At 39.5% G+C, this 15,506-nt stretch overlaps 1 protein-coding gene across 1 annotated transcript in view; it reads right to left on the bottom strand.

Moving 5' to 3' along the window:
* abhd12 (abhydrolase domain containing 12, lysophospholipase) overlaps positions 1-15,506 on the bottom strand; it is a 156,000-nt gene that overhangs the window by 15,431 nt on the left and 125,063 nt on the right. Inside the window, exons 11-12 of the mRNA XM_043696423.2 lie at positions 11,698-11,780; positions 6,666-6,744 (exon numbers count right to left, since the gene is read on the bottom strand). Of these exons, the coding sequence (XP_043552358.1) occupies positions 6,666-6,744; positions 11,698-11,780 (162 nt within the window). The remainder of the gene's footprint in view (positions 1-6,665; positions 6,745-11,697; positions 11,781-15,506) is intronic.

Here is a 15,506-nt window from a genome sequence, read left to right as displayed (position 1 = left end):
ACCAGCCTTCCCTTTCCCCCTGACAGGAATATACTTTTTCTGGATTCTTGTTCTCATTTCTGAAGGCTTCCCATTTTCCAGCTGTCCTTTTACCTGCGAACATCTGCCTCCAATTTCGAAAGTTCTTGCCTAATACCGTCAAAATTGGCCTTTCTCCAATTTAGAACTTCAACTTTTAGATCTGGTCTATCCTTTACTATCACTATTTTAAAACGAATAAAATTATGGTCGCTGGCCCCAAAGTGCTCCCCCACTGACACCTCAGTCACCTGCCCTGCCTTCTTTCCCAAGAGTAGGTCAAGTTTTACACCTTATCTAGTAGGTACATCCACATACTGAATCAGAAAATTGTCTTGTACACACAACAAATTCCTCTCCATCTAAAACTTTAACACTATGGCAGTCCCAGTCGATGATTGGAAAGTTAAAATCCCCTACCATAACTACCCTATTATTATTACAGATAGCTGAGATATCCTTACAAGTTTGTTTCTCAATTCCCTCTGACTACTGGAGGGTCTGTAATACAATTCCAATAAGGAGATCATCCCTTTCTTATTTCTCAGTTCCACCAAATAACTTCCCTGGATGTATTTCCGGGAATATCCTCCCTCAGCACAGCTGTAATGCTATCCCTTATCAAAAATGCCACCCCCCCCCCCTCCTCTCTTGCCTCCCTTTCTATCCTTCCTGGAACATTAAGCTGCCAGTCCTGCCCATCCCTGAGCCATGTTTCCGTAATTGCTTTGATATCCCAGTCCCATGTTCCTAACCATGCCCAGAGTTCATCTGCCTTCCCTGTTAGGCCCCTTGCATTGAAATAAATGCAGTTTAATTTATTAGTCCTACCTTGTCCCTGCCTGTTTGACTCAATTCTGTTCTCAGCTGTACCAGTCTCAGATCGATCTCTTTCCTCACTATCTCCCTGGGTCCCACCCCTCCCACCTTACTAGTTTAAATCCTCCCAAGCAGTTCTAGCAAATTTCCCTGCCAGTATATTAGTCCCCTTCCAATTTAGGTGCAATCCGTCCTTCTTGTACAGGTCACTTCTACCCAAAAAGAGATTCCAATGATCCAAAAATGTGAATCCTTCTCCCATACACCAGCTCCTCAGCCATGCATTCATCTGCTCTATCCTCCTATTCCTGCCCTCATTAGCTCGTAGCACTGGGAGTAATCCAGATATTACTACCCTCGAGGACCTCCTTTTTAAATTTCTGCCTAACTCTTTGTAATCTCCCTTCAGATTCTCAACCTTTTCCCTTCCAATGTCGTTGGTACCAATGTGGACAATGACCTCCTGCTGGCCCCTCTCCTCCTTGAGAACATTCTGCACCCTCTCAAAGACATCCTTGATCCTGGCACCAGGGAAACAACACACCATTCTGCTTCTACTCTGCTGGGCATAGAAAAGTCTGTCTGTACCTCTGACTACAGAATCCCCTAACACAATTGATCTCTTGGAAGCCAACGTACCCCTTGGTCCATTAGAGCCAGTCTCAATACCAGAAACTTGGCTGTATGTGCTACGTTCCCCTGAGAATCCATCACCCCCTAAATTTTCCAAAACAGCATACCTGTTTGAAATGGGTATATCCACAAAAGACTCCTGCACTAGCTGCCTACCTCTCTTACTCTTCCTGGAGTTAACCCATCTATGTGACTGTATCTGAGACTTTCCCCCCCTTCCTATAACTGCCATCCATCACATACTGTTGCTGTTGCAAATTCCTCAGCGCTTCTATCTGTCTCTCCAACCGATCCACTCGATCTGATAAGATTCGCATCCAACAGCATTTATGGCAGATATAATCCGCAGTCATCCTTAAATTCTCTTTAAACTCCCACATCTGACAAGAAGTACATATCACTGCAAAGGCCATATTTGCTCCTTCACAATCTGCAGACCCAGAAAATAACACCATCTTATTCCTCTACAAACACTGCCCCAGGTTAAGTTAATAGCTATGGCTTATATTTTAAGTTTAATCAAGAGACTTATCTCCAAAAGCATATACTCAAGAAAGAATCCATTATACTCACTACTGCAGCCTTTCTCCTGGACAGACTTAAAACAACAATTAACTTATCTGATTCTGTGCTGTGAACTTCACCTAACAGTTCCTCCAAGATTAGTTATGAATTTCACTGTTTGTTAATTTTCCCAGATGCACTTCGATGTCCAGCGAAACACGAATTCAAAAACAACCAAAGCAGTAACTGCGCAGGTTCTCTCTCTCTCTCTCTCCTGCACTGTCCTCACCATGTGCTTCCTTTGCTCTTCTCCCTTTTAAACTGCTGTTGTTTTGACTTTTTTTGCCAAAGTTCCAAAACAACGCAACAGCATATAAAACACTAATTGCTGCTCCTGGAATTTGAGGAAATCACCTCCAACACCTAAATACCTCTCGAATGACTTTCACTAAATGTCCTAGAACTGAAAGGGTGAGGAGTTATCTGCCGTGAGTCTTTTATTTGGAAAAGCCAGCAAAAGATGAATGGTCTTTCCTAAAAAAATTAATTCATGGAAAATGGGCATTGCTGGCTAGACAACCATTTACTGCCCATCCTTAATTGCCATTGAGAAGATGGTGGCGAGACGTAGTCCTGAACAATTGCAGTTCATTTGGTGTATGTAGACCCACAATGCCATTACTAGAGAGAGCTCCAAGATTTTGATCTAGCAACAATAAAGGAACAGCAATATATTTGCAATATGTTGGATTGTCTGGATGGCAAGAGGCATGGAATGAAAGGTGATGGTATTCCAATCTGTCTTCTGCCCTTAACCTTCTATATAAAAGCAGTCATAGGTTTTAAGGTGCTATGGAGCCTTGTTAAATTTCTACAATGCATTTTGTAAATGTTCACTGCTACTAAGCATTGGTGCTAGATTGACTAAATGTGGATATGGTGCCAATCAAGTGAGCTGTTTTATCTTGGATGGCATCAAGTTTTTTGATTGCTGTCGGAGTTTCATTCATTCAGGCAATTGGGGAGTATTTCATCTCACTCCTGACTTGAGCCTTATTGATAGTAGACAGGCTTTGGGAAGTCAGGTGGTAAGTTACTCACTGCAAGATTCCTAACCTCTGATGTGCTCTTTTAGCCACAGGATTTGAATTAATTGTCTCAGTTCAGTTTCTAGTCAATGGCAATTCCCATGATGTTGACAGTTGGGCAATTCAATGATGGTGATATCACTGAATTTCAAGGGGTCATGGTTTGATTCTGTTGTTGGAGATAGGCATTGTTTGACAAATGTTACTTGCTACTTTTCAACACAAGCCTGGATAGTATCCAGTCCTTACTGCATTTGCACAGTTTGCTTCAGTAATTGAGTCATCATGAATGATGCTGAACATTGTGCAATCATCAAATGTCCCACGTCCCCACTCCTGACCTTATGATGGAACGAAGGTCATCGATGAAGCACCTGAAAATGGTTGGGCTAAGGACATACCCTAGTGAACTCCAGCAGAGATGCTCTGGATTGGACCATTTTCTCAGAATTCCATTGACACCAGCTCAGTCAAATGCAGCCTTCTGCACTTTCACCTTTTGTAGGCTAGGATAAGTCTTGCTAATATTCACTGCTCTGGACTAACTCTGGTTGAATAATTCCTGGAAGTTTCATCACATGACTATCTGCTGCCAACTTCCCCAAGCCCACTCTTGTCATTTGTCACTCAAATTCATCCTTGTGACTCTCCAATTTCCATGCCATATCATAGAGAAATCTCATTTCACAACTGGATGATTTTAGACTATAGAACAGACATTTTCCTCCATCTCTAACTGGTTTGAAGCTAATGACTGAAATATTCAAATTTTTGGAAAATTTCAAATGTACAATTTATTTTTCTCCAAGGTTGCTCAAAGCAGCACCTTGGAGATTAGTGTTCAATTCCTGGAAACTCTAATCTTGGAAAGTTAGCAATCCCAGTCCTAAGGTATTTTCCATAATTGGAAACATGAAGGGCAGTGCTGTGACCCCATTGAGGCTTGAGGATTGTTTGGACTTATCAATGATAAATATTAAAAGTGGGGGAAAGAGGGTTAATTGATGGTAAGAAAAAAAAAAGACCTGTGACATAAGTTGGAGGTGGGCAGAGCTCTATGGCACACATTGATGTCTTGAAACTTGAGGTCCCGCTCAGAATCCTGACCCCTGCTCAGGAAATCAAGTTGGGGCAAAGGATGTCAGACCTCCAGCAAACCTTGCCTGATGCCATGTTTCCAAATCAATTGTTCTGCTTAGGAGAACAAAACAGATTGCCAGGAGGACAACAGAAATGTTTTAGGAATGACCTCAAAGACCTTGAGATCAGCAACCATTCTGTTCCCCTCCACAACTCATGGGAGTCCCTGAATTATGACTAACCAAAATGGAGGTAGTTTATTCGGGAAGAAACTAAACAGATTAAGAGATTTCAATAGGAACATACACAGGTTAAGTCAAAGTTTGGACAGCACCTCATCAACCTCCAAACACCTCATCAAGCTGACCTTTCAGCACTACCTATCCCACATATGACAAAGTGCAGGTCATGCATTGGGTTTAACAGCCATTTCAGAACCCATTAGGCTGGTCTGGAAGTAAGTATTCCGTGATCCCAAGGGACTGTTCAAAGTGATACTTATCTGTGGATCCATTCTAATTAATCTCCGTAGTAGTTATTTTAATCAACCTGTTGAGACATATTAGGGAAGACCATGTGGGACTTGAACACTACTACTGCACCACTTGTACTTTTAAACTCTTTTTTAAATGTCTTCAAAGTATTTCATTCTTGCAAAGATTGGCAACTTTTTGCTTTATAGCTGAGGAAAAGCTAGTGTTTTGGATAAGAATACTACTTCAAAATGACTGAAGATCAGTACGACTCAGGCAAAACAGATGCTCTGAATGGTGACTAGTCCCAGCAGATGAGGCTTGCCAAATGGTAATGAACTAAAAATAGCTACAAAATAAAAACCAAAAGAAAAGCAGATGCTTTAAATCAGAAGCAAAAACAGAAATTGCTGGAAAAGCTCAGTAGGTCTGGCAGCACCTGTGAAGTATCAGTTAACCTTCCTCAGAACTGATGGTACCTGGGAAAATGTCAGTTTATATGCAGGAGATAGGGTGGGAGGAGGGGGCAAGGAGCAAACAATAAGTGAGGATAGAGCCCAAACATAGGGACGAGCAGCTGGATAGACAAAGTAGCAGGTGACAATCTAGCTAGGAGTGTGAATAACTATTAATGGCCAGCAATTAGTAGTGTGTAATGGTACACTGAGATAAGGCCTGATGTGTGGGGTAGGAGGCTCGAATTTGGGATAATTCAGGCTGTAAAATTATTGAACTCTATATTCAGTCTAGAGGGCTGCAGGGTCTCCAAGTGGAAAATTTGCTATTCACCCTCCTGGCCAGATTGTTATCCACTCCTTTGTCTGTCCGACTGCTCTTCCCTCTCTTTGGGGTCTATCCCCACCCATCATTTATACCCTTACCCTATCTTCTGCACATAAACTAACATTTTCCTAGCTACCATCAGTTCTGAGGAAAGGTCACCAGATAAACTGATTTATCTTTGCAGATGCTGCCAGACCTGCTGAGCTTTTCCAGCAATCTTTTATTAAAAATAGCTCTGGCTGTCTTAATTTTGTGTAACTGCAATTGAAGGAAATTATTCTAATTGTTTGTACCGTAAATCATTTTATTTTGATAAATATTTTTCTTCGCTTTTCCTTTTGGAAATAATTCTGATTAGCAACAGCTATGCAAGTGCAAATAGCAACTTAATTAACTGGCATAAAAATATATTTTGAAATTAAAATAAGAACAAACTTAAAAATATGCATTTCACAACTTCCCCGAGCACATTACAGCGAAGTATTATTGAAGTATGGTCAATGTTGTAATGGAGTTATGAACTAGCTGTCACAAACAGTAATATGATAATAAGCAGAACATTGTGGAGAACTTCCTTGCTCTTCTTTAAATATTAGCACAGGAGTTGTTTTAAAATCTTTCATCTGACGTGCAGATATGATTAGAGTTCAACATTTCATCCAAAAATGGCACTTTCAATTGTGCAACTCTGCTCACTGTTACATTGGAGAATGTTCATGCTGGATTACATGCTCAGTGAGAACAGAAGTCACAAGCTTGCAACTCAGAAGCGAGTGTGTTACCACCAAGTCACAGTTGACACCAGATTAATATCAGGAACCATATTCTAAGCCTAGAAAGATTTTTATAAAAAACTTCATTCAAATGATACATTGTGATGAAGGTACAAACTGAAGGTTTCAATGCTTCAACAAGAAAGGTGCAGATAGTTCTTTTATAACACAATGGTTGCGTTCATATGCAACCCTGCATTAGGCATGGACTGGTTGGACCAAAAGGTCTGTTTCCATTGCTGTAGGACTCTATGATGCTATAGAAAAATCATGCTTTAGAAACAGTGCTTAAAGTGTTGGCGATGTAATCGCATTACAGCCAACACATAATTCAAAAGTTTGTGTTTTTAGAAACAATGTCCCCAATTCGTCAATCACGCTACAGCTAATTCACACTAATGAAATGGGTGTTATAGGGAACAAGCTGTATCAAATACAAAACTGGTCACAAACTCATTCAACTACTGGAAGTTAGACTTGCATGCATGACTCACCTTTCTTCCCAGGTGAAAGGGGATGACGGCATCATCTTCAGCATGAAGAATCAGCAATGGACAGGTGATATGCTGCACACTAAAGAAGGAAAATTAGAAGAATGGCAGTTAGCACATTCGAGCAGAACAGTCACAAAAAGAACATATAGTTAAAGGACTAAAGAGAACATCAGATCCTTTTGTTTTTGTTTGGTTTTAAATAGCCCTTTAAATGCCAAATTCAAAATGGAGGTGACACCTTCTTTCAAAGTCAGGAAGTCTTCTTGATGTAAGCTGCCAAGTTTAATGTCTCCATTGCATGGTTAAGGGAAGGTGACTTTCCATAATCTCATTTGAATTAGCTGAGGGGGAAGAAAAGGTCAATGCATTTCGATCAATATAACAACTAGGTTTAAGGTGCTGAGAATGAAATTCTTACTGAAGGGTGAAGTGACCCTAACTAGACAATGACCTTAAATTCAATGATACTCCCATGCTAAATCCACCCAACCACTGTCATCATTATCATAGCATGGGACTTCTAAATTTAAGACTAATTCCTTACTATTATCCTCTCTAGTTCCCATTTCTCATTTACTATCAGATTTTATCCTTGTCTGATTTGACTGAATGAACACCTGATGATTTTTATCTTTATAAGATGGGCCAATTTTGCTCCTGGTCAAGCAATATCTCGATTTAGAATTCTCATCCAGTTTCGCAAATCCCTCCAAAGCCTCAACACTTGCTATAATTAATTCCCTCCAACCCTCTAATTTTGAGATACCTGCACTCATCTCATTCTGGCTTTTTGAGTAACAACTTGAATCACCCCACAACTGATGGCTGCATCTTCATATGTCTAAGAATTTATTTGCTGTACTGCTTTACCTCAATTCCTCCTCAAAATCTACCTCTGACAAACTCTGATCAACTAACTTATTATTTCTAATGTGGCTTGTCGTTACATTTTCCTTTGAAAGTTCCTATCAAGTGCAATGGAATGGTGCTATATAACATAAATACAACTTGTTGTTTATTTCTCTCGTATGGTTTAATCTGTTGACATACTGCCTTTCAAAACCAGTTACTATCCTCTAACAGAAGTATTAATAAGTAGCTAGTCATATGCATCAATGTGTTGCGAAATTCGGTACAGTAATTGTAGATTGAGACACAGGAAGTTAGAATTTGGTGTTTGTAAAATTGTAAAAGTGGAAACGTTGCACGGTCCCTTTGAAAGATGATGCTTTTTTTCCCCTTGCTTAGAATTAAAATGGATGTCTGTGAACACCTTTAAGGGTTGCGGGAACAGACAGCACCTGAATTAGAACATTTTGTATCAAAAGTCCATACAGTTAGCAGGCTATGCAGCAGTTTTTAAATCAAGACAAGTTCTTTTTAAGTTTAGCCAATCAATTTAAACTAGACACCTAGATACCACAAACTTATTAAATTTACATCTGATTGTTTTAACAAGATTGGACGAATCCTATGTAAGAAATATTGCTATGTTATCAAGTGTATAAAAGAGAGCAGTTGGAGAAAGACCCAAGAGCTAGCTGCCATCTGCCAGAGCTGATACTCCTTAGCTCTCAAAAAAGAAATCAGCTCTTACAGTCATGTAACAGAGAAAGCATCATCTAAAACAATAACGGTACCAACACCAGAAAAAGATTTTCCTGACAGAGGAATCAGAAGAAGTGTTCCTGACAGAAGATTCGACGGAAAAGGCATAGAATCTTCTGGAAGACATAATTTTGGGAGACTAAATTCTACTTTTTTGTATATGAATAGGACTTATGATGGAATAGCATACAATTGGAATCTTATTTTATTCAGGAATAGTTAGTTAAGGAATATATTTGGTTTGTTAATATTTTAGTTAATTTGTTCACTGTTAGAGTTAGATAAATAAATTGTTACTTGGTGATTTTAAAGTGAATGTCAGGGATTAATTTATTTAACCACTGGAAGTTGCTGAAGAGCAGGTTACACTACTTTTCACATTTTATAGATTATCGGCGAGGTGCTCCTTTTTGGTTGTTTCAGTTCTAGCTTTCAGAGGGGGAGGGGTCAACCTTCAATTTGTAACAAATTGAAAATATCCATTTTGAAAACTGAAAAATAAATGTATCCATGTCAAGTAGGACAAATGATAATTAGCTTTTCTCTCTTTCTCAGGATGGCTTGTTTTGTGTAATCATGAATTAAGCTAACCAAAATTAAGGTCACATTTAACTGCTGGAGTTTTGTTTCATTGAAAGGAACAGAAATCATAGTAGTGCTGTAAGCTTCTATTTAATTCACAAATTAAATAGAACTGTTCAGAGTTTTCTCACAAATAAGACTAAGTTTAAAGAGCAACATCAGAGTTATAAATTGAATGCGCTACACAACATCAAAAAATGGTGGGGGAGGGGTGTAGAGGGATATCATGATGTACTAGCTTACCCCAAAACAGACTGGATTAAGAGGGAGGGGCAGAGTAGTTGTGGTGTATTTTGCTTTAATAGTGGTGGGATAGGGCCAAGGAACAGACTAAACTCTCCCAGAAATATTCTGATGCTTTACAAGATGACAATCTTTATTTGTATGCATTATTTGAATTTAACTTTGGATGACTGGGTTTCCCAAGTAATAGGAGAATGGGCAGCTAAACCAAGAAAAAGAAATGTTAGGTACTTACCCTGCCACTTACCTGCTCAATTCAGCATGCCTATCTGGGCAATCTTCCTCGATTGGAAACCACACAGAATCCCTCTAATCACCAAATTTTCCCACAAAGCCTTTATCCAGCCACCGCCCTTTCCACTCTGAATTGCCCGATTGCATGTCTACCAAGCTGTCAACTCTCTTCTTTCAAACCTCTGACTTCCCTCCCCAATGTCCAAGGTCTTTGATTCTGTATCCAAAGCTTTTTAACACATTACTCCAGGTGCAGACTTAGTACACACAGGCACATAAACAACACTGTTGTATCTGAGAACAGTGGTTCATGGATCCTCCCTTCCAGCAAGTTAAAATCCAACATTAGAGTCTAGCTTTGACCTACCATTTAGAAATTAAATTGATATCAACAGTGACAAGCTGTGTAAAACAATAAAAGCTTCAATAAAATCAGCCTGTGTTGAGATAATAATGCTTTACCAATATTGACTTTATCCAGTCAGAACAAACAAAGACAAACTCGAATTAGAAGATGATCATTGGTCATCTTGTTGGAAAGACTGACAAAGATTTCAGGTCAAAAACCAAGGAAAATACATTGAGTCCAAAAGAACACAAAGTATTCTTTACAGTCATAGAAAATCAAACTAATCAAGCATAATCAGCAGGACTTCATGAAAGGGAAATTATGCCTGACTAACTTGAGAGTTTTTCAAGGAATAATTGGATAGAGGGGGGGCCAGTAGATGCATTGTATTTGGACTTTCCTTATATTTAACAAGGTACCTCACAAGACCTGAAAGTGTAAGGAGCCCATAGCATTGGAGTAGCAAATTAACATGTAGAGATAACTGGCTACTGGGCAGGAGACAGCAAGTGGGGATAAGGAGTACTATTTCAGGTTGGTTGGTAACCTGTAACCAGTGTGGTTCCACGGGGATCAGTGCTGGCAGTTTAAAATAGATATTAATGACTTAGAGAAAGGAAGCAAATGGACTGTAGTCAAATGGGAAAAATAAGTGAAAAGGCAGATTGCAAGAAGGATACAAACAGGGAGACATTGCTCGGCTAATTAAGTGGGCAAAATGTTGCCAAATGTGGGAAAGTGTGAAGTTGTTCATTTTGGAATGGAAAACAAAAGAACAGTATTATTTAAATGGAGATTGCAGCAAAGTGCAAAATAAAGAGACCGGAGGATACTTGCACAAGAAACATAAAGCTAGCATAATCAAGGCGATTAATGGAATGTTTGCCCTTATTTCAAGGAGATTGGAAGATAAGAGTAGGGAAGTCTTACTGCAACTAAATCAGGTGCCGGTGAGACCACATCTGGAGTAATGAGAGCAGTTTTTGGTTCCTTATTTAAAGGGGAGAGATTATTTCCTTAAACACAGTTCAGAGAATGTTCACTAAGACAATCCCTGGAATAAAGGGATTGTGTTATGAGCAAAGGTAAGATGACACTAGGCCAATTGTAAGCTAAGAACATTCACTCAACAACTTTTGTTAGGGAAGAAAATAAAAAGTTATGTATATAGATTGAGACTGTAAAAAGAAAATCAAAGGAGAACTCAATGAGCAAAAATCTTCAACCATCTGGTGTCTCAGTTAGATTAGGGGTAAGGAACAGTTATAGACTCAGATGTAGAGGTTACCTAGATAATTTTGTGTTCTATCACAGGAAAATATAAAATGAAATTAATTTTTAGAATAGAAAACATTTCTAGGCTAATACTTCAAATTAGGCTTTAAACATAAGAGAACACCCACTAACTTTACCTAATTTAGATAAACAATAAATTATATATACAAGGAAATGATAATGCATGAGAAATCATTTTAATCAGAATTTCAGCAGAATATTTCGTGTCCACAGGATATCCTAAAAAAGCTCTTTATTGTTTATGTACTTTGAACCACAGCCATTACTGCAATGCATGAACAGTGTCAGCCAACTTACACACAGTAACATCTTGCAAACAATATGCTCTTCTACGAATCGAATAATTTCCAATCTGATGGGGCAAGAGGGCCTTAGGTTTGACATCTTATCCTTACTTATGACAGTACAACTCTCTTTAGTACTGCAGTGAAGTATCAGTCTAAATCATGCAAACAAATTTGGGAATAGGGTCCACAACCTTGACTTAGAGGAGTGCTGTCAACTAAAGCCACAGCTAATACTAAATGTAATAATTTTCCCATTAGTACTAAATGCATCAACATTGCAATACATCAATTAAAATCAGACTGGTTATGATGGAAACTCACATATCATATTGTGTATAAACATGTATAAATATTCCACAGTGGTACAACTGGCTAAATTAAAAGAAATACAATTATTGCATTAAAATACTTTTTGAAAAAAAAACTGACTTACTTCTCATCACTTGGGAAGATGATACCACTCTCAGTGATTGGATCTAGGAAGAACCAGTCAAAGCCAGGTAGGTATCTATAGACCTGAAACATCAACAATCAATAAAAAGAAAGGTCAGAAAGCTGCAGTCCGCATTTTCCGATATTGTCAGAGCACTTACTCTTTCTACATCATTTATAAGAGGTTGATTACCATGAGAAGTCCAAAAATTACTATTGCTGATTCATACAAGTACAAGGCACTAGATGACCAAAGCTCATCTAGTTTTTAATCATCCCCAAATTTCTGCATTCTGGTTTACTTTGCTCTTTCCCTTCTCTCCCCTTCATTTCCAATGATTATATTCTCATTTCAGTTTTAGAATGTTCACCTCTTCTTTAAAAAATTATTCACAGGGATGAGGGCCTCACTGGCTAGGCCGCATTTATTGTCCATCTTTAATTGCCCAGAGGGCAGCTGAGAGTCAACAACATTGCTGAGAGTCTGGACTCACTTAGATGTACAGCACGGAAACAGACCCTTCGGTCCAACACATCTAGGCAGACCAGATTTCCTAAATATATCTAGTCACATTAGCCAGCACTGAGCGCATATCCCTCTAAACCCTTCCTCTTCATATACCCATCCAACTGCCTTTTAAATGTTGCAATTGTACCAGCCTCTACAACTTCCTCAGGCAACACATTCCATCCATGCACCACCCTCTTTGTGAAACAGTTGCCCCTTTTAAATCTTTCCCCTCTCACTCTCAACCTATGCCCTCTAGTTCTGGACTCCCCACCCCAGGGAAAAGACCTTGTCTATTTACCCTATCCACATCCCTCATGATTTTATAAACCTCTATAAAGGTAATTCCTCAGCCTCTGATGCTCCAGGGAAAAACAGCCCCAGCCATTTCAGCTCTTCCTATAGCTCAAACCCTCCAATCCTGGCAATATCCTTGTAAATCTTTTCTGAATCCTTTCAAGTTTCACAACATCCCTCTGGTAAGACGAAGACCAGAGTTGGACACAATATATCCAAAAGTAGCCTAACCAATGTCCTGTACAGCCAAAACATGACCTCCCTACTCCTATACTCAATGCTCTAACCAATAAAGGAACGCCTTCTTCACTATCCTATCTACTTTCAAGGAACTATGAACCTACACTTCAAGGTCTCTTTGCTCAGTAACACTCCCCAGGACCTTATCATAAAGTGTATAGGTCCTGCCCTGATTTGCCTTTCCAAAATGCAGCACCCACATTTATCTAAATTAAACTCCATCTGCCACTCCTCGGCCCATTGGCCCATCTGATCAAGATCCTGTTGTACTTTGAGGTAGCCTTCTTTGCTGTCCATTACACTTCCAATTTTGGTGTCATCTGCAAACTTACTGACTATACCTCCTATGTTCACATCCAAATCATTTATATAAAATGATGAAAAGCAGTAGACCCAGCATTGATCCTTGTGGCACACCACTGGTCACAGGCCTCCAATCTGAAAAGCAACCCTCCACCACCACCCTCTGCCTTCTACCTTCAAGCCAGTTCTGTATCCAAATGACTAATTCTCCCTGTAGTCCATGTGATTTAACCTTGCTAACCAGTCTACCATGAGGAATCTTGTCAAAGACCTTCCTAAAGTCCATATAGATTATGTCCATCACTTTGCCCTAATTAATCCTCTTCGTTACTCCTTAAAAATACTCAATCAAGTTAGGGAGACATAATTTCTCACGCAAAAAGTCATGTTAATAGCCTTTAATCAGCCCTTGTCTTTCCAAATACATGTAAACCCTGTCCCTCAGGATTCCCTCCAACAACTTGCCCAGTCACTGATGTCAAGCTCACCAGTCTATAGTTCCCCAGCTTTTCCTTATGACCTTTTTAAGAAAAAAATATGGCACTATGTTAGCCCATCTCCAGTCTTCTGACACCTCACTCATGACTATCGATGACACTAATATTGCAGCAAGGGGCCTAGTAATCACTTCCCGCAGAGTTCTAGGTTACACTATCAGGTCCTGGGGGATTTAACCACTTTTATGTGTTAAGACATCCAGCACCACCTCCTCTGTAATATGAGCATTTTTCAAGATGTCATCATCTATTTCCCCACATTCTATATCTTCCATGTCCATCTCCACAGTAAACACTGACACAAAATACTTGTTTAATATCTCCCCGACCTTCTGCAGTTCCACACATAGGTTGTCTTGCTGATCTTTGAGGGTCTCTATTCTCTCCTGAGTTACCCTTTTGTCCTCAATGTATTTATAAAATACCTTTGGATTCTCCTTAACCCAACTTGCCACAGCTATAGTGGGCCAGTTGGCAGTTTCTTTCCCTAAAGGATATATGAGTGTACCAAATGGGTTTATTCAACAATAGATTCACGGTTACCATTTGAATCAATTTCAAATTTTTATTGAATTCAAATTTCACCATTGCCAAGGGAGGATTCAAACCCTGGTCCCCAGGACATCACTTGGGTCTCTGGATTGACAGTCCAGCCACATTACCACTATCTATCCCTCTTGATGATCTTGTACCACCAGCTCCCCTCTCCCAACTTGTGTTTTGGGCTGCTGCACAAAATACCTTATCGTTAAATTTTATTTTTGCAGGAGTCAACATGAAAGACCTTAGAGGGAAACAAGGAAGTCAGAGCTCAAAGCAAATACTGAGGGGCAAACAGTAGAGAGAAACAGACTGGAAAGATTCATTATGCAAATCTTTTGTCATACGCTTCAGCTCAAATCAAAATATTTGTATACAAGTTTACATACAATATCAAATGAACAATCAATTTAAACTAACAAGTCGCCAAAACAGTTTACAATCACCAACTGGCTTCAGATGAATATACATAATACCAAGAAACAACACTGAAGCATGTGAAAATACTTCGCCCATGAGAGAATGGTTGGGACACAGGATTAGACATAGGAACTCTGCAGACCCACCCTGCATATCAAGATAACGGCCAAAATAAATTGTTGAATCATGCAAGTCATTGGCTTCTCCTCAACACAAGCTTTAGTAGGAATCAACAGTTCACATTCATGATATTCTGACAGATCCCAGAACATCAAGAACTTCAGGCTTTTGGATTTGCTGCTTTATGTTTTGCAAATAAACTCAGGCCTCACCAGTGTTATTTGAGAAATGATTGTTGGACTGGTCTCTCTTCAAATACTGGCTTAATATTTTGGCTTCCACATGAATACTGGAACAAAGTGATAAGGAAGATTGATGAAGGCAGAGTGATGGATGTTGTCTATATAGATTTCAGCAAAGTGTTTGACAAGGTTCCGCATGGCAGACTGGTTAGCGAGATTAGATCACATGGAATAGAGAGAGCGCTAGTCATTTGGATACAAGATTGACTTGAAAGAAGATGACAGAGGGTGGTGGGTGAGGGCTGGTCTTTGGACTTGAGACCTGTGGTCAGCGGTGTGCTGCAAGATTCAGTGCTGGGTCCACTGATTTTGGTCATTTATATAAATGATTTGGATGGGAATACAGGAGGTACGGTTACTAAGTTTGCAGATGACACCAAATGGGTGGTGTACTTAACAGTGGAAGGTTATCATCTTGGTACAATGGGGTCTTGTCAGATGGGCCAATAGGCCCAGGAATGGTAGGTGGAGTTGAATCTAGATAAATGAGAGGTATTGCATTTTGGTAAGGCAAATCAGGGTAGCGCTCACACACTTAACAGTAAGGTCCTGGAGAGTGTTGCCGAATAAAGAGATCTTAGGTTCAGGTACATAGTTCCTTGAAAGTGGAGTCGCAAGCAGACAGGGTAACGAAGGGAGCATT

This window comes from Chiloscyllium plagiosum, unplaced genomic scaffold (genome assembly GCF_037043375.1).
Source record: "Chiloscyllium plagiosum isolate Xiang-an unplaced genomic scaffold, Cpla_swu_hap1 HiC_scaffold_10, whole genome shotgun sequence".
Taxonomy (NCBI): domain Eukaryota; kingdom Metazoa; phylum Chordata; class Chondrichthyes; order Orectolobiformes; family Hemiscylliidae; genus Chiloscyllium; species Chiloscyllium plagiosum.
Note: the sequence above shows the minus strand (reverse complement) of the source record. Positions and strands in the feature narration are given on the sequence as shown.